The sequence below is a fragment of the Bos indicus x Bos taurus genome, chromosome 5 (genome assembly GCF_003369695.1).
Source record: "Bos indicus x Bos taurus breed Angus x Brahman F1 hybrid chromosome 5, Bos_hybrid_MaternalHap_v2.0, whole genome shotgun sequence".
Lineage (NCBI taxonomy): Eukaryota > Metazoa > Chordata > Mammalia > Artiodactyla > Bovidae > Bos > Bos indicus x Bos taurus.
This window is the reverse complement of record NC_040080.1, coordinates 55,723,564-55,743,429: the sequence shown is the minus strand read 5'-3', so window position 1 is coordinate 55,743,429 and position 19,866 is coordinate 55,723,564. Positions and strand designations below refer to the sequence as shown.

Genomic DNA, 19,866 nt, shown 5'->3' with positions numbered 1-19,866 from the left:
ATGGTTCCTGGCACACAGTTAAGAGCTATCGTCGTCATCATCTTTTTATTCCTTATATACTATCTTGGTGGTAAATTCTATAAGTATTGGTTGAATGAATAAACTTTTCTTAGACAGTTTTCCTCCATTGACCATGAGGTTGTGATTTGAAGTAGATAAGGTTTCCTCTCTTTTTATCAAATATGGATGTTTTCATTCATGGGATGTGACGTTTGTGAGTGTGGGTTCTAAGCATGAGCCTAGTGCTGGTAGAAATACAAAGTAGAACCATCTTTCTGGGAGAAAATAGGTAATATATATCACCTTGAAAATAAAGCATATTGTTTGCTATGTAACATAATTCTAATTCTAGGAATTTATTCTAAAAAAATAACCACAAATTCATAGGAACTATTATGCAAAAAAAATTTAAGAACAACCTAAATGCTCTTCAGTAAAGAAGTTGTTTAAAATTAATTATGGTACCTAAATAGTAGAATATTATCTGTTCATTAGAAATGACTATTTACCCTCAAGGATGCCTGCAACCTGTCATTAAGTGTGCATATGCGCTTACACAAATCAGACTACAGAACAGTGTGTTCATGCAGCAGTATGTAGGGATACATATGCTTGTGTACAGAGATGTCTTACTGAAATGTGCATGAGATTTCAGTTGCTACTAACCATCTTTGAATTTGGCAGTGTTGTTTGATTTTTTAATATACATATATAATTAGAAAAACTCAGAAAGTTATTTTAACTCTGGAAAATAATAGCAACAGGAAGGAAATATAAGGAACTGGTAATAGTGGTTATCTCCAGGGAGTGGAAGGAACTGAGGGGTAGCGGTGGCAGAAAGACATACCCTACTATGCCTGCTGCATTTGAAAAAACCTTATACATGAATTTCTTTTTTTTTTTTTTTTTTATGAATTTCTTATTTCAAGTAAAAATTTAAGACAAAACTAGAAACTGCTCAGCATCAGCAGGATTATTTGGTCCAGATAGTAAAAGTAAAAACATAGGATTCTGTACAACTTAGATCATCGATTTTCAAAGATCTTGAATTAAGAATGGGCTACTATTTCATTGGTGAAGTTCTCCTCAAGAAACTCAGAACTGTATTTGTAAATCTGCAAATAAGGAAGTAAGCAAAAATTTGTCAGTCTGTAAACCTTTAACAGCAATAATTTTGTGTTTGTATTTATGTTTGAGGAGATGTACTATAAACATGTGCTTTGGAATTCTCATGTCATTCTTAAAACCTTCTAGAACTAACACCCCAAAAGATGTCCTTTTCATTATAGGAGACTGGAACGCAAAAGTAGGAAGTCAAGAAACACCTGGAGTAACAGGAAAATTTGGCCTTGGAGCACAGAATGAGAAGGGCAAAGGCTCATAGAGTTTGCCAAGAGAATGCTCAGGTCATGGCAAACAACCTCTTCCAACAACACCAGAGAAGACTCTACACATGGACATCACCAGATGGTCAACACCGAAATCAGATTGATTATATTCTTTGCAGCCAAAGATGGAGAAGCTCTGTACAGTCAGCAAAAACAAGACCTGTAGCTGACTGTGGCTCATATCATGAACTTCTTATGAACTCCTTATTGCCAAATTCAAACTTAAATTGAAGAAAGTAGGGAAAACCACTAGACCATTCAGGTATGACCTGAATCAAATCCGTTATGATTGTACAGTGGAAGTGACAAATAGATTCAGGGCATTAGATCTGATAGAGTGCCTGAAGAACTATGGACGGAGGTTCATGACATTGTTCAAGAGGCAGTGATCAAGACCATCCCCAAGAAAAAGAAATGCAGCAAGGCAAAATGGTTGTCTGAGGAGGCCTTACAAACAGCTATGAAAAGAAGAGAAGCGAAAGGCAAAGGAGAAAAGGAAAGATATACACATTTGAATGCAGAGCTCCAAAAAATAGCAAGGAGAGATAAGACTTCCTCAGTGATCAATGCAAAGAAATAGAGGAAAACAATAGAATGGTAAAGACTAGAAATCTCTTGAAGAAAATTAGAAATACCAAGGGAACTTTTCATGCAAAGATGGGCACAATAAAGGACAGAGATGGTATGGATCTAACAGAAGCAGAAGAGATTAAGAAGAGGTGGCAAGAATACACAGAAGAACTATACAAAAGAGATCTTCATGACCCAGATAATCACCATGGGTGATCACTCACCTAGAGCCAGACATCCTGGAATGTGAAGTCAAGTGGGCCTTAGGAACCATCACAATGAACAAAGCTAATGGAGGTGATGGAATTCTAGTTGAGCTATTTCAAATCCTGGAAGATGATGCTGTGAAAGTGCTGCACTCAATATGCCAGCAAATTTGGAAAACTCAGCAGTGGCCACAGGACAGAAAAGCTCAGTTTTCATTCCAATCCCAAAGAGAGGAAATGCCAAAGAATGCTCAAACTACCACACAGTTGCACTCATTTCATACACTAGCAAAGTAATGCTCAAAATTGTCCAAGCCAGACTTCAACAGTATGTGAACCATGAACTTCCAGATGTTCAAGCTGGATTTAGAAAAGGCAGAGGAACCAGAGATCAAATTGCCAACATCCGCTGGATCATGGAAAGAGCAAGAGGGTTCCAGAAAAACATCTACTTTTGGTTTATTGACTATGCCAAAGCCTTTGACTGTGTGAATCACAAAAAACTGTGGAAAATTCTGAAAGAGATGGAATACCAGACCACCTGACCTGCCTCCTGAGAAATCTGTATGCAAGCCAGGAAGCAACAGTTAGAACTAGACGTGGAACAATGGACTGGTTCCAAATAGGGAAAGGAGTACATCTAGGCTGTTTATTCGGAGAAGGCCATGGCACCCCACTCCAGTACTTTTGCCTGGAAAATCTCATGGGCAGAGGAACCTGGTAGGCTGCAGTCCATGGGGTCGCTAAGAGTCAGACACGACTGAACGACTTCACTTTCACTTTTCACTTTCATGCATTGGAGAAGGAAATGGCAACCCAGTCCAGTGTTCTTGCCTGGAGAATCCCAGGGACGGTGGAGCCTGACGGGCTGCCATCTCGGGTCGCATAGAGTCGGACACAACTGAAGCGACTTAGCAGCAGCAGCAGGCTGTTTATTGTCACCCTGCTTATTTAACTTATATGCAGAGTACATCATGAGAAATGCTGGACTGGATGAAGCACAAGCTGGAATCAAGATTGCTGGGAGAAATATCAATAATCTCAGATATGCAGATGACACCACGCTTATGGCAGAAAGTGAAGAACAACTAAAGAGCCTTTTGATAAAAGTGGAAGAGGAGAGTGAAAAATTTGGCTTAAAACTCAACATTCCGAAAAGTAAGATCATGGCATTCAGTCCCATCACTTCATGGCAAATAGATGGGGAAACAGTGAAAACAGTGGAAGACTATTTTGGGGGGCTCCAAAATCATTGTAGATGGTGACTGCAGTCATAAAATTAAAAAGCAGAGACATTACTTTACCAACAAAGGTCCATCTAGTCAAAGCTATGGTTTTTCCAGTAGTCATGTATGGATGTGGGAGTTGGACTATAAAGAAAGCTGAGCGCCAAAGCATTGATACTTTTGAACTGTGGCGTTGGAGAAGGCTCTTGAGAGTCCCTTGGACTGCCAGGAGATCCAACCAGTCCATCCTAAAGGAAATCAGTCCTGAATATTCATTGGAAGGACTGATGCTGAAGCTGAAACTCCAATACTTTGGCCACCTGATGTGAAGAACTGACTCATTGGAAAAGATCCTGATGCTGGGAAAGATCGAAGGCATGGGGGAGAAGTGGACGACAGAGGATCAGATGGTTGGATGGCATCACCAACTCAATGGAGATGAGTTTGAGTCAACTCTGAGAGTTGCTGATGGACAGGGTGCCTGGCATGCTACAGTCCATGGGGTCACAACGAGTCAGACATGACTGAGTGACTGAACTGAACTGCTAATTTTGACCAGATTGTTTTCCTAGAAATGACTTTGTAGAATATATTGGGTTGGCCAAAAAGTTCATTTGAGTTTTTCTGTACCATCTTATGGAAAACCCCAAACAAACCTTTTGGCCAACTCAATACTTATTAAATAAAGTAAAATGGCAATACTTATTAAATGAAGCAAAATAAAGCAAAAATAATTTTTGAAGATGCATTTCTACCTAGTGCTATATAATCTTTAGCTATCTTCAAGGGACTAAACATTTATTAATGCCCATTTTAATACCCATATTAAAATGGATATCTAATGAAAATATTCTTGATACCTGTTTGAAATTATTCTTTTGTCTTTTCCAGAATTTTCCAATGAGAAAAGTGCCCTGTAAGAAAGATGCTGCATCTGGTTCATTCTTTGCTAGAGACAATACTGCTAACTTCCTTCACTGGTGCAGGCACATTGGGGTTGATGAGACTTACCTCTTTGAATCTGAAGGTTTAGGTAAATGTTGTAGTCATATTTAATGTTTAATAGGATATTTTTGAGGTTTCCCTGGTGGCTCAGACGGTAAAGTGTCTGCCTTCAATATGGGAGACCTGGGTTCGATCCCTGGGTGGGGAAGATCCTCTGGAGAAAGAAATAGCCAACCCACTCCAGTACTCTTGCCTGGAAAATTCCATGGACAGAGGAGCCTTGTAGGCTATAGTCTATGGGGTCACAAAGAGTCAGACCGACTGAGTGACTTCACTTCTTCTTCAAATGATCTTGATGATCTTCTCTGGTTCCTTTAGTCTGGCCTCAGGTGACCATATCCAGTGATACTGACATCTTCTGTTTGTTGGGTTTTAACAAACATATTTTAACAACAAGGGTATTTTTGGAGAAGGAAATGGCAACCCACTCCAGTGTTCTTGCCTGGAGAATCCCAGGGACAGCGGAGCCTGGTGGGCTGCCATCTATGGGGTCGCACAGAGTCGGACACGACTGAAATGACTTAGCAGCAGCAGCAGCAGGATATTTTTGTATGCCTCACTTCTAGTTTTTCTTTCCAAATAAGAACTCAAATGCCACATCTCATTTTCCTAGAAAAAATTTATGTTCTAAATAGATGTGAAACAATCGGAGAATCAGATTCCAAATCAAATACATGATTAAACTTTTCATTTATAGTTATAAATCCTATATATCTAGAATGGCCTAGACAGACTTTACTTCCTAAATGAGTTGGCTGTGGGAAAGTTCTGGACTAATGCTTATTAACTAATTAATGTTTTAATCAAGAATTACTCAACAAAGTCTAAATTACTGGTAATCTCTCTTTGACCATATAATTACAGAAATAACAGAAGGTCAAATGATGCACACTCATGGTGTTTAGATTTACCTCATAAACAGAAGCTGCCAACTTGGTTATCTAAATGGATTAATGTTTTTGACAATTCATTTTAAAAAGTCATGCTCTACTGGAGAATTATTGATTTTTTTCTCATTTCGTTTAATTCAACGGAAGCGTCTCTGCAGTGACCAAACTGAAAGCTATCTAAGATTTTTACTTGACTGTCTGTATATTCCCTCAAAGTATTTGTGTATGTATAATTGCCTGTTTAATTTGCCCCTTAAAATATGTGGTCTTATTTTTTCACAGTTTTGCACAAAGATCCAAGACAGGTGTATCTTTGTCTTCTTGAAATTGGTCGAATTGTCTCAAGGTATGTATTCCACAATATTTCAGGCTTGTGCAAAGTCATAAAGATGTTTTAGGCTACTTTATTTTATCTAGGATACTATTTTCTCTAAGTGAAAATAATTTTTAATTGGAATAAAGTAACTTATTTTTTTTTCTTTCTTTTTGTTCCTTAAGTAACTGTTCACATGAGCTGTGTCAACATTTGCTTGTTCATATAGCTTGCCTTTATTTAATATTAAACTATAAGAGTGGGCACTTAGATTTTTTTAGGTTAAGAGTAGAATAAGAGCATGCAACCTTTAAGCAGTTCAAAGTGAGGCAAGTCCTTTGAATACAAAGAGGGTTTGATAAGAAGGCCAAGGTTTGGTATTCTCCATACCTAGTTCAATTCTGTCTTCACTCATGAGCTGATTTTTAAAGGTACCTTTAGGATCCCAGATTGAATATTGGGAGCATTCAGTAACCCAAATACATATGCTGTGGGGTAAAGGTGATAATCTGAATTTTTGGCAGTCTAAGAGACATTAAAAAGCATTTCCAGATGTTCCGATGAAACTATTGGTAGAAGAGTCATACAGACTTTATTTAAAATTAAAAGAAACCTGTTGGGATATACATGTAAGTACTTGCCTCAGACTTCACTTGATTGATGAGATCTCATAATTGATTTTCAGATATGGGGTTGAGCCACCAGTATTAGTAAAACTTGAGAAAGAAATTGAACTAGAAGAGACTTTACTTAATACTTCTGGGCCTGAAGATTCCATCAGCATTCCAAAATCGTGTTGTCAGCATGAAGAGCTGCACGAAGCTGTAAGTAACTGTCACACTTTCTTTCAACTGTGATGCGTCAGTCTCATAATTTGCCAGAAGTGTTCCTCTTTCATTTTTAGTGTAATTGAAAAGGGGAAAAAAACATAGCACAAATGTAAGTGTTTATTGCACTGTTATTTGTAAGGGTGAAAAATTGGAAGCAATATAAATACTCTCAAATTGGACATTGGTTAGGTAAATTAGGATTCATTATCTTTACAGAATAATCATTTTATGTGATCATTATGAAGACCATATAGCAATAAGAAAAATGTTTATTTTGTATAAAGTATGTATCAGAACAAGGAGAATGAAAATAATGGATGTTAAGGTAGAGACTTCACAGATGATTTTAATTTCTTTAGCTATTTAATGTTAAAATGTTAGTTATGCAATAGATTAAAACCAGAGGAGAACATTTTTTTTAGTCACAGTATTTACTATTTCACTTAAATTCACCACGTTATTTATATTGTGGGTTAGTGCTAATTTGTACTGCTGAATATAAGTGGAGTTTGGTATTTTGAACAAAGAAAATAAGTGACCTTTAGTCTTGTTATGAAAACTAAAAGAAAACACATTTCTTGAAACCTGTATGTGCTGTATGAATATATTCAATGTCCACCTATACATACGTGATCTGCCAAGATCTTAGGATCATGTCTAAAATAGGGAGCAATTATTATCTGATTCATTTTTTTGAGTGCTGTGAAGAAGTATAGAACTGCAGTTCTGTGTACCTAAGAAACTTTAATGGATAGAAAATAATGACTGAAATAATTACCTCCTTTCAAATTACTTTTTTATCTGATTTATAAATGGTTTAAATAATTATAAATCCTTTCCCCAAGTTCAGATTATTTTTAGCTATCCTTTGATGTGGTATGTATGTATGTGTATGAATGTGTGTACATATACATGCACACATATACCCAGGCTGTCAACAAGATAAACTTGATTGAATGGCATATGAAAATCAGTTCTGTTTATAATCATGCTATTTTGTTAAATGAATGATGTTGAGAGATAAATCCAGACACTGCTGATTGGGCCCCAGATGAATCCATAAGTGTCATCTTGGGTAGATAATTAAGACAGTCATAAATTTCTGTTAGTGCTCAGCTACACTGAGTATATCTGAAGAGACTTTCGTTAATATCATGTCTGTATTCAGTTAACTGAATTTGTTTAGATATACTCTGTATGACAAGTAGTTGAGAAAAATAAACATGGTCTTGATTTTTCAAAAGTGTCATTTTAGGAGAACAAAATATTTTCCATAGTGGCTGATATGTGACTTTTTTTCAAGTCATACGTATCTCAGGAAATATTTTCATTGAGTCAATTCATTTTAATTTCCATGTTTTGAATATAGAATTCCTAAATTTTTATTTCAGTTTTTACCATTTGTAAGATATTTACTGTAGTTAAAAATTCTGTAAACCCCTTGAGAAGTAGAGGTAGTTCAACTCATCTCCATAGCAGACTATTTGAAACAAAGCAAGTATTTTTAGAAAAATGTCTCTTGAGTTGAAATTTTTAGAATTTACCCTGTCTTAGGTGAATAGACATAAATACGTATATGTCTATTTTAACAGTAACTTTGGAACATATCTGAATATTCCCCCATAGTATTACTGTAGCATAGCATTAGGGGGCAAGTGAAAATTCTAGGTTAAACTTTATCTGACATGTATGTGTGTGTGTATGTGTGTGTGTATATATATATATATACACATAAGCATACTTATTAATTCTTTATTCTGTTGGCTTTCTTGGCTTTAAATTTTGTTGTTGTGGTTTAGTCACTCAGTTGTGTTTGGCTCTTTGCGACTCCATGGACTGTAGCCCACCAATCTCCTCTGTCCATGAGATTTCCCAGGCAGGAATCCTGAAGTGGGTTGCCAATTCCTTCTCCCTGACTTGACATATGTTAATTCAGGTCTTAAAACAATTCAAGCTTAGTCATGAACTCATACATTTCTTACGATCTAATGAATGTGTTTTGAATTGACTTCACTGTGTGCACATTCACAAACCTTTTCTGGTGATCAGTGAGTACACAATGAGTCTGGCTACACTTGGGCAGAGAGCGAGAGAGGGACTCAATACTTCATCACTGCTAACTTTTATTAGATTAGTGAATGTCTCAGATGGTAAAGAATCTGCCTGCAATGCAGGAGACCCAGGTTTGATCCCTGGGCTGGGAAAATCCCCTGGTGAAGGAAATGGCAACCCACTCTAGTATGCATGCCTGGAGAATTCCACAGACAGAGGAGCCTGGAAGGCCACAGTCCATGGGGTAGCAGAGAGTCAGACATGACTGAGCTACTAACACACTCAGAAGATTAGAGATAATAGTTGAACTGTCTTTAAATTTTTATCTTTGAGTTTGATTTTTCCCAGCTATCAAATAACCTTACATTTTAATGTTAAAGTAGTTTTGGCATAAGTCTTAAATCTTTTTATTTATTTTTAATCTTAGGTTAAGCACATTGCTGAAGACCCTCCTTGTAGTTGTTCTCATCGGTTTTCTATTGAATACTTATCTGAAGGACGATATCGACTAGGAGATAAAATACTTTTTATAAGAGTAAGTCCACCATTTACATCCTATCACACTCAGATCTTTTTTAAAAATTAATTCTCATTAAAGTATAGTTGATTTACAATGTTGTGTTAGATTCTGCTGTACAGCAAAGTGCATCAGTTATACGCATACATATATCCACTCTTTTTTTAAGATTCTGTTCCCATATAGGACATTAGAGAGCATTGAGTAGAGTCCCTGTGCTATGTAGTAGGTTCTTATTAATCTATTTTTATATATAGTAGCCTATATATATGTCAGTTCCAATATCCCAATTTATACCCCCACCCCTCCCCACGTTCAGATCTTGTTTTGAGCAACTAACCATAGGGATAGCTAAGACTATTTAGACTTTGGATATAATTGGGGGAAAAAATATCTTTGAATACCTCAGATAACTTATTTCATTTTCAGACTTCCTAAGAAGGAATAGTTTTCTATCATAAGAAGAAAGAAACAAAATCAGAACATCTAATAAGATTAAATGTCAGTAAGAAGAAAAATAAATAGAAATATTGTAGTTGATAATAACATAAGACTTTGAGTTTTAAGTATGAAGCCTTTTTTTTGCTGACACAGTATCAGCATCTATACTGATAGCTAATATACATGCTCATTTTCTTCCTTTATCCCTTCTGCAATCTGTTATTTATTAATTGTCCCTGTTGCTGATAAGGAGATTCAAGTTTTACCTGTTTAGCATTCTGTCCACTTCTGATATAAGAGCTGTTTTATTCCCAAGTTAGGGATGTAATATAAAAGTATGTAAAAAAATCCAATTTCATTACCCACATTTTCTTTGATTTCATATATTATCATTAGATCCCCATACCCCACTCAGCTCACCCAGAAATAGGTACATGCACTTTCTGTCTTTTAATTAACTTTCTTTTCTTAAGCAGTATGATGCAGTGACAGTGTACAGAGCGTGGGATTTGGAGTTAAAATTTGCAGAGAAGTCTCATACAATTGTGCTGATTTGCCTGTTGAATGAATAGGGGCCTGAGGTCCAGCTTAGGCTGCGCTGGCAGACCCAAGATGTACCATTTCTGCATGAAGGCACCATTTGGGGTTGGCAGCCTGGTGAATGTGAGGCCAGGCCAAGTTGGTGATTTGGGACAGTTTCCTTAATCTCTCAGAGCCATTAGTTCCTCATCTGCAGAGAAGAACTAGAAATAGATTATATCAAAGTTTTGGAAAGATTACATTGATATAATTCCTATGAATCTAATTTATTAAATTCTAAAGTATAAGATTTGGTTATTTTTATTGTTCTTCTGCAGTTTATCAGTATTTTTTCTCTATTATGAGGCTTTTTTTTCCTCTTCTCCCTCTTCTTTACTATCTCTACTCCTTTCTTCCTTCAATAGTGAATTCTCTACTGAGCAGTGTTCTCCTTGTAGTTTTGCACTTAGTAATTTGGATTTTTAGGATGTAAGCTGTGTGTAAATATCTTCTTACAAACTGGAAGACTCTTGTTAGTGTCATGATTCAGTATGAATTAAATTTTAATAATACAAGAAAGAGACTGTCAATTTACAGTGAAGCTGTTGGCAAATGCACTGCATTTCATAGTCACAGACACCACAGACTGTGACTGCTAATAAATTATGGCTGCCCCCTACAGTTTTACAGCTTTGTTTTGTGCTTTCTTTTGGGGGAAAGATGCTTCACGGAAAACATGTCATGGTCCGTGTCGGTGGAGGCTGGGATACTCTTCAAGGATTTTTGCTTAAATATGACCCCTGTCGAATATTACAATTTGCTACGCTAGAACAGAAAATTCTAGCATTTCAAAAAGGAGTTTCCATTGAAAGTGTGCCTGATTCGCCTGCCAGAACACCTCAGCCTCCTGAAATGAATCCTTTGTCAGCAGTTAGCATGTTTCAGAAACAAAACTCGAAACTTGGCACACCGGTTGGTATTCCAAGGGGCAAAGAGAAGCAGGTACATCTGCCAGCCGCGTTGCCGTCAGCGTCTTCCCTGAAAGGAGGGAATCTGGCCCCTAGGTCAGTCCGTTCTAAATTGGCAAATTCTCCCGCAGCGTCTTCTCATCTCAAACTCATGTCTTCAAAGGGCATAACAAAGAAACCACAGGCTCCTTCTAACAGTGCATCATCTTCACATGCTTCTTTAAATCCAGTGGGTAAAAGCACTTTTTCACCAGCTTTCTCAAGAGCAGCACCTTGTGTATCTGAGTCGTTGAGAAAATGTATCTCATCACCCAGTACTCCTAAGACCAAGCGTGTCCCGGCCCAGAAGTCAAGAGATGTGCCTGAGTCTACAATTCTGCCAAATAAGTGTTCTGGAAAAACTGAACCAAAGCATTTGAAACACAATCATGTACCTTCCAGGGATCACGCAGTCTCTCCCTCAGCTACACATTTAAATTCATCATCAAAGTGTCCAAAGCTACCTAAGGCACATCTGCATGTGAGGCCTAACCCTTCTTCCTTCCAGTCCCCTGCAAAAGTGACAACAACCAGTTCCAAAACTGTCATCAGGAGTCTGGAAACACGGGCTCAGCCCCATGGTAGAGCTCCGCAAGCCCAGAAACCTAAGTCGGCCCTGAATTTAAACCAGCCACTTCCTATATCCTCAGTTGCTCCTACAAAAGCTGCACAGAAATTGAAAGATAAGAATATGGTTTCAGTTGCCAAAAAGCAGCCTCAAAATAAAAGCACGTCCCAGAAGACAGGAACCAGCGCCTCCAGGTCCCCGGGCCGTACCCCACTCTCCATCGTGAGTCTTCCCCAGTCTTCTGCCAAAACACAACCTGAACCAAAGTCAGTGCAGACTGCCACCAAGAGCCAGTGCTCAGCTGCTGGGCCTCCCAAAAGTGGCAAAGCCCCAGCTTCAACCAGGAAACCACCCTCATCTGGCAAGGAGATGGTTAGTGCAGATGAAAAACCTTCTGCTAAAAAGAAGGAAGATGATGACCATTATTTCGTTATGACGGGAAGTAAGAAACCTAGAAAATAAATATAATGTGTCATTCTAAGAAAACAAGAGAAGAGAAAGAGAGTGAATGTGTTAACTTCACATCCTAAAAGGTTTCTCCTGTTTGTGTTTATCCAAATAGGTTCAGACATTAAGTACAATAAGAGGGGGTAGAGGCTGGGCCCAGGAGAAGTCTCATCAGAACTCACATACCTGAATTCACCACCAGGAGGTTCTTACTAGTTATAGACATTTATACCATTTTCCATTTTTGTTAAATGGAAACATTTTTGTTAAAGTCTCCCCACTAAGGGAAACACAAAGTCAAATAACACTACTAGGACTGTACCCATGGTTGCTGTATTTTGAGTATGTGTTAAAATATGGCGGTTATTCCCTGCTGATAGCAATAGAGGTGCTGTATTATGTTATTGTGTTATAATTTAAAAGGAACGGTTTGGCACTTGTCTTGGCACCTGATTTAGGTTCCTGATCAGGATTGTTGGAAGGAACAATACCGAGTACTGATGGCTGGTGCACGTTTGCTTGCTGTTACACTGGATGTGGGAGAATTGTTACTACTTAAAAATTTTTTAAGCTTTCCGAATCAGAAAGAACTGATTTTTAAACTGACTTATATTAACATCAGTGATATTTTGTTACCAGTATTTTTGGTAAAAAAAACAAATTAAGATATAAAAATTGAAATTTGGAAAAAAAGTTCATGTATTATTTATAAGAACTTATATTTTTGATGGACATTGTGCAATGTGAAAGGAGAAACTTAGTAGTTCTAGCATATTAGAAATATTTTTTAATAATGCTAATTTCTATGAGTGCAGATGACAGTTTTTACATTAAAATAATGTTAACATCAAAATTATATTTTTACAATCTCAAAATTAAGGTGATAGTGAAAAAGTGGTGCTGCATAAAAATTCTATCATGTGATTTTTATTTTTCTTTATAGTAATACCCATTTTAATTAGTTTTCCAGTTACCTTTTCTTCAATCAAGTCATGCTGCCTTCAGTTTTCCAATGTCAAATGGATAGTCAATATCTACCGTTTTCTGTTCTGTAGGCAGATTCTCAAAAGAACTTAGCCACATAATGTAATGACTGCATAGACTCCATCAATCTAATGTATTTGTAAATAATATGTTTTTAAAGAGATTGTGCCTATTTAAAAAAATTATTAATGTACTTTCAGAAGTTTTAGGGATGTGTTTAATAACTACAGTATTATCAGTTATTCCATATTGAGGTTTATGTTTCCCTATTTTAAACTAAAATGTGTTTCTAAAGAAAAATAATGGTTCACACAAATATACAATAATAGAATAGCCATCTTTAGCTGACTACTAATGTTTATAGATTATAAAGCATGAAACTTTTGTATAAAACTAAGTGATCTTTTGTCTGAGGAATAAAGACAAAAGTTATATGCAAGCTAGTTTTTGAAATAATTGATGCTTCTCATAAAAGAGATGGTCACCACAATAGTTAGTTTCACTGTTGGTCTGGGCATTGAGGGAGATAATATTTACATCTTTGGAAAGTGAAGTCAGGATTCAAGAAGTACTAGAAGCTTTACATTTCTAGTGATAAGAAATATTTACTGTATCTTTCAAAAAGGAAGAATTTTACCTTCAGGAAGGTGTTTATTTCTTTGTAAGAGCAAACAGTGCTTCTATATCAGTAACATCAGGAATAAAATTGACATGTGACACAAATCCCAAGAAATAGTTTTTATTTTTTTCAATTGGAAATTAATTCATAAATAGTCCTATTTTCATCAGGCCACTGATAGTAGGAATTTCTAATTCCTATAATTCTGTTTTAATTTCACACTTTGATGCAGTGAGAATATTCTTGAAATACTCATTTTATCCAATATTCAGGGTCAGAAAATTTCTCCATTTATATCTGCATTGGATGAATTTTTATTTATAGCTTACTCTTCCAAAATAAAGCTGTTTTTTTTTAAAGTAAGCAATGGCTGAAAGATAATTCCTTCAAATATATTTTGATATACTCTTAAAAGACCTAGTGTTTCTAACTGTTTTCACAGTGTTAAAAGTACATTGTTGAAGTTGGGAAGAAATTTTCATTTCTTAATAATAGTGCATGATTTCCTTTTTGTTTAATAAAGTGAATATTAAGCTTAAAGTACTGAAGTACCTGGAAGAAGAAATAATGTATACTTCCAAGAAAGAATGGAATGTTTTTCCATTGCTTTAATTTGTTATTATGAATAACATATCAAATTAACCTTTAGGGGAAAATGAAATGCTGACTATTTTTGCATTGTTTGAGCCTTACAGTAGGTGCTTAAAACTTAAATCTTCAAAATGTTTTGATAAATTAGATGATCTCTAACTTTCTTCTTCACACTAAATTTACAATGCTTAAAGGATAAGGGAAATTTTTTGAGAAAAAGATTGCCATAACCTCTGTGATGTATAGCTGATATAAAAATCTATTAACTTTTTAAAAAGCCATCAGTAACAATTGTCAAGATACAGTCTTGTATCCAGGTTTGCATACTGACTCCAATTGAATCCAAATTTATGTATATTTTCTTGGACTGGTGATGTTTGTATCAGATTTTAACTTAAATATATTTTCTCAAGTATTAAAATTTAACATATATACCAAGTCCTCAATTTACTTTTTTGTGTGTTCTGAGTATATTCTGATCACTTGGTTCATGTGAGAAATTGCATATATGATGCAACTAAGACCCAATGCAGCCAAATGAATAAATAAATATTAAAAAAAAATAGTGTTGGTGTTGATTTATCTTAAAAGAAGTGTGTATGGTGATGAAGTGATTTAAGAGTTTACAATGATAAAACATTAATATATAATATTCTTAATTGTCTGCATTCTGCCAGGCACGATATTTATTGCATGGTGTTGGCATGTAGTGTGTTATCTTTTACAATTAACCTCTTGTGGCTAGTCTTTTATGGTTTCATATAATACACTATATATATAATATCTAATTTGACCAGCTTTCTTAAATTACTTTTATTAAATTATTTCACAAATTATAATGAATGTAGTAGAATGGATTAATGTTGGGTGTGATTGTTGAGGACCTCTAGTGGTCAAATGTGGCATTATTGAAACACTTTTATCAACTTAAATCACTGTTTTCTACAACTTCTCTCCAGTTACCGGAGATAGAGGAATAGGACAGTCATCACATTCAAGAACCTTGGGTTTATACACCACTGTGAAACTCATGAAGCACTTTCAATTACATTAACATCCAGTCTTCTGAACAGTTCCATAAGGTAGTATTATCTTCTTTAGAATATAAACACCATAAAGACAGGAATTGCATCTGTTTTGTTTACCAGTGTTTTCCAAAGCCTAAGCCAATGCTTGGCACATAGTAGACATTCAGTAAATATTTGTTAATGAAAAAATGAATGAACTCTTTTTTTATAGATGAGGAAACTAAGGCTCAAGATAATTGACAGTAGTAAATATAAAAATATCCTAGTAGGATTGCTTAATTGAATTTTAATTAAAGGATAATTTTACTTTTACCTATTTATAATTTTACACAAACTTGATTTGTTCTTTGTGTTAATTTGATAAAATAGGAATTTAGTGGCATCTTTTAAAAAAATCTGTTGGAATATCACATCCTCTGTTTCTTTCTTTCTTTAATTGGTTTTGATTTACTCTTTTTTATTTGTATCATTTCTTTTTAGATTCTGCATATAAGGGATGTCACAGTATATTTCTTTCTCTGTCTGACTTTACTCAGTGTGACTGTCTCTTAAGGAATTACCCTTTATTTTAAATATTCTAAACTTGAATAAATGTATAGAGATTAGTATATTCTTACATTTTTAATATTTATAAAGCACTTGTATTCAAAGTATGTTCTAGGAATGATGAATGTTTGTACTCAGTTCTCAGGACAATGTCGTGAAGTCAAGGTGCTCTGTAAATATTTGCTGGATAAATGAATGAAAAAAATAAAGTAGCACAAAATACTTATATTGGCAATTAAAATAAATTCCCTGCTGCTGCTGCCGCCAAGTCGCTTCAGTCATGTCCGACTCTCTGTGACCCCATAGACGGCAGCCCACCAGGCTCCGCCGTCCCTGGGATTCTCCAGGCAAGAACACTGGAGTGGGTTGCCATTGCAGTGGAAATAGATTTTGGTGAAAGGTACTACTTGCAGGTGGCCGAGAATCTCCAGGTTTAAAAACATTAAAAAAAAAAAAGATTGCCATTTGAGTGAACAGAAAAAATAAATTTTCTTCTTCTTCCAGGAGGAATAAATAAATTTAAATTTCTCTCACACAGCCCTGACAAGGTAATACAAAGTTGGGTCATGTAATTTCAGTAATTACTTCAGTAATTCACTGCACCATGCTAGGTGCTCAGGAACCCAATAATCAGCTGTGGAAGAAGATGCCAGACTGTGGTGTATGTGTACTGGAAGAGGAGTGGAACGTGACGTTTCTTATTTCATTCCCAAGCCCTGAGGTAACATGAAACAAGTGCCTTTAAACAACGATTTGTGATAGTTGCCATTTATGTTAAGCATCAGTGAAAATAATTTTTGAAGTTCAAGAAGTCCCAGGTGTCCTTAAAGATTGGGGGGGAAAAAATCACCACTGAGAATGACAGCCCTTGAAATCAATGAAGCCCAAAGGGGAAGTGAAGAGGCCAGGATGGTCTTCAGAGGCTACTCTAGCAGGAACTGAGAGTTCTGACTTCACCCACTGCTTCCCCCACCCCACCAGCCCTTCACCTCCTCACCATTACCCTCCACATCACTGCTTAAACGTCACTTACTCAGAAGCTTCCAGACCCTCCGAGCTTGGTTGGATGCTTCTGTGTGCCTTCTTCACACCTTACACTTGTCCTGTCACTGCATTGCCATCTAGCAGTACTTCCCCACGGACTTACCTCAGTTCCTCATCAATTCCTCACTTGTTGACAGTTGCAGGTCCTGCATTTAATGTCTGCATTTAATGCCTAAACGTTTGTGGAGGGAAGGAAGTAGTCTTTTACTGATGGAAATAAGCATCCGTATGTATAAAGTGACCCTCTAATTTAATATTGGCCCACCTACTGTTAAAATGATTTTTTTTCCCCCTGGGGAAATGTCATGGCAGAGTTTGGAAAAAGCTCCATAGATGAGACTCATCTCCACTGAGTCGGTGATGGCATCCAGCCCTCTCATCCTCTGTTGTCCCCTTCTCCTCCTGCCTTCACTCTTTGCCAGCATCAGGATCTTTTCAAATGAGTCAACTCTTGGCATCAGGTGGCCAAAATATTGGAGTTTCAGTTTCAACATCATCCCTTCCAATGAACACTCGGGACTGATTTCCTTTAGGATGGACTGGTTGGATCTCTGGGCAGTCCAAGGGACTCTCAAGAGTCTTCTCCAACACCACAGTTCAAAAACATCAATTCTTTGGCTCTCAGCTTTCTTTACAGTCCAACTCTCACATCCATACATGACCACTGGAAAAACCATAGCCTTGCTGAGATGGACCTTTGTTGGCAAAGTAATGTCTTTGCTTTTTAATATGCTGTCTAGGTTGGTCATAACTGTCCTTCCAAGGAGTAAGCGTTTTTTAAATTTCATGGCTGTAGTCACCATCTGCAGTGATTTTGGAGCCCAGAAAAAGAAAGTCAGCCACTGTTTCCCCATCTATTTGCCATGAAGTGATGGGACTAGATGCCATGATCTTAGTTTTCTGAATGTGGAGCTTTAAGCCAACTTTTTCACTCTCACTTTCATCAAGAGGCTTTGTAGTAGTTCTTCACTTTCTGCCATAAGGGTGGTGTCATCTGCATATCTGAAGTTATTGATATTTCTCCCAGCAATCTTGATTTCAGCTTGTGCTTCCTCCAGCCCAGTGTTTCTCATGATGTACTCTGCATATAAGTTACATTAGTTCCAGAGAATGCTGCATTTTTATAGAAGAAAAATGTTAGAAACTTCTCAACTGTCTATACAGGGTTTTGTTTTAAAACATTTATTTTCGGGGTTGTGAGAATTTACTCAGAGCATCATATATAGACTGAGGTTGGCAAGAGTCCTGCTACTACCTAATTCTGTCCTCACGCTGAACAGATGAGGAAACTCAGGCCCCAGGGAGTTTGTTAGTAGAGCCCATTAGTTACCAAATTCATGCCACCTGGGAGCAACAGCGAATGCAAGGCAGTGGTCCCAGGGGGCTGTGTGAGTCCCCCTGATTGCTGGTCCCTTCAATGTATCGTAAATGCCCTGAGCCCAGCCCAGCAGACTCCTTGTATTACCTGTATGGATGATTGGTTCCAGAGCAATCTACTGGACCACAAGGCAGTAAAACTGCATTAATTTGCTCATTTAGCAAACAGTTCTGAGTGCCTCCATGACAGTCACCAAGCTCAGTGCTAGAGATCCCATGGTAAGACCAGTCCCTGCTCCCCAGGATGTGACAGTCTTTGTTCAGGTGATTAACAATAACAAAGTATGATCTTTTTGACTGTAGCCCACTCAGTTCTTTCTGGGGTAAGATACTTTGGTGAGAATAGACTGCCTTTTCTCATATTGCTTCAGATCAGGAGCCCATAGAAAAAAACAAAAAAAAACCCTGTTATTTGCATCTGAACCTCAAGAACAAAAGTCATTCATCACCAATTGTTACTCAGAAAGTGGAGCAGAGAGGATCATATCTTAAGGCATTGGAAACAGAAATTTGAGCTTTCTCTGCATAAGCCATTACTTGGAAATTAAGAAGCACACATCTCTTAATGCTCAAAGATGCTCTTCTAACTCCATAGGATGTTTCCTGTGACAGTGGGAATTGATTCCAACCTTGACCTTAACAAGTCGCCCTGCCACGGACAGAGGCAGGATCTCAAACCAGCTGCCTATAGTAAGGCTGGTCTCTCTCCAGCCACCTCGGTTAGGTCGGAGGAACACAGCTTTGAGCAGATGCTCTCAGTGATTTGACATCTCAGTACCGCCTCCCGCTGCCCCAGCAGATAACAGGAAACTTGTCCTGTAAAGTGGATGGCTATGACTCACAGAACAGCACCCTCTGGGCCTCTGCAGCATCTTCTTGGCTGTCCTGCAGCCCAAAGGGACCCATAGGTGTCTCAAGTAGACCTGCTGTGTTAGGTCAGCACTTTTGTCTGCAAGAAACAGATTCACTTTGGTCTTCTTTAGTACTGGGCTTTATGGATACACAGAATCTAGAGGACAATAGGAATCTGGCGGCAACCCAGAAGTATCTGTGCAGTGAGCCTCACAGAAATTGGAACTGGAGTCGCCCAGAAGCACAAGGAGCTCTAGAGTCAGGTAACCTCATCTCCCTTCTGCAGCCTGAGTTTCCCCTCTTCACTCTGGTGCTCTGCCAGGAACATACTCTAGCCAGCCTCCAGGTTTCATCATCTCTTTGGGTGTTTTCTTGCATCTTCTCCAAAATTATCCAGCCAACCAACCAACCAACCAAACTGCCTGACACCATTTACCAGTTCAGAGTCCCAGTGAGAATCTGATTGGCTTAGTTAATTACCATTGTTTCTGTGCAGATTTTTTGCTCCAGGCCACTGCACAGGTCAACCAATGAACTTACTGCCCTCCATATACCCATCCCCCTTGCCAACCTGGAGAACAGATAGGTCACGTGGTCTAGAGACTGGCTACCTTGATGTAAGGACAGCTTGGTTCACTTGTCTTAGAGCCAGTTTTCCTTAAAAGGCTGGGCATGACTGATTTGTCCAGTCCTCTTGGTAAACAACCACAGAGTTAGGTTGGATTTGGTCTGAGGTCCCAAGGGAGATCTCTTTGCATCAGGGAGCCTTTAATTTCTAGCATTGACCTTTTCTTTCAAGATCATTGAGTCCAATATGATGGTAGATGTAGTCCTCCCAAATCTAAA

General features: G+C 37.4%; 1 protein-coding gene across 5 annotated transcripts in view; it reads left to right on the top strand.

Moving 5' to 3' along the window:
- Positions 1 to 14,736, top strand: part of GAS2L3 (growth arrest specific 2 like 3) — a 37,226-nt gene extending 22,490 nt beyond the window's left edge. For all 5 annotated transcript variants that reach the window (XM_027542036.1, XM_027542033.1, XM_027542035.1 and 2 more), the window contains 5 exons: positions 4,282 to 4,423; positions 5,568 to 5,631; positions 6,284 to 6,422; positions 8,908 to 9,015; positions 10,678 to 14,736. In XM_027542036.1, coding sequence (XP_027397837.1) covers positions 4,282 to 4,423; positions 5,568 to 5,631; positions 6,284 to 6,422; positions 8,908 to 9,015; positions 10,678 to 11,994 — 1,770 coding nt within the window. In that variant the 3' untranslated portion in view covers positions 11,995 to 14,736. The remainder of the gene's footprint in view (positions 1 to 4,281; positions 4,424 to 5,567; positions 5,632 to 6,283; positions 6,423 to 8,907; positions 9,016 to 10,677) is intronic.
- The last annotated feature ends 5,130 nt before the right edge of the window (positions 14,737 to 19,866 follow it).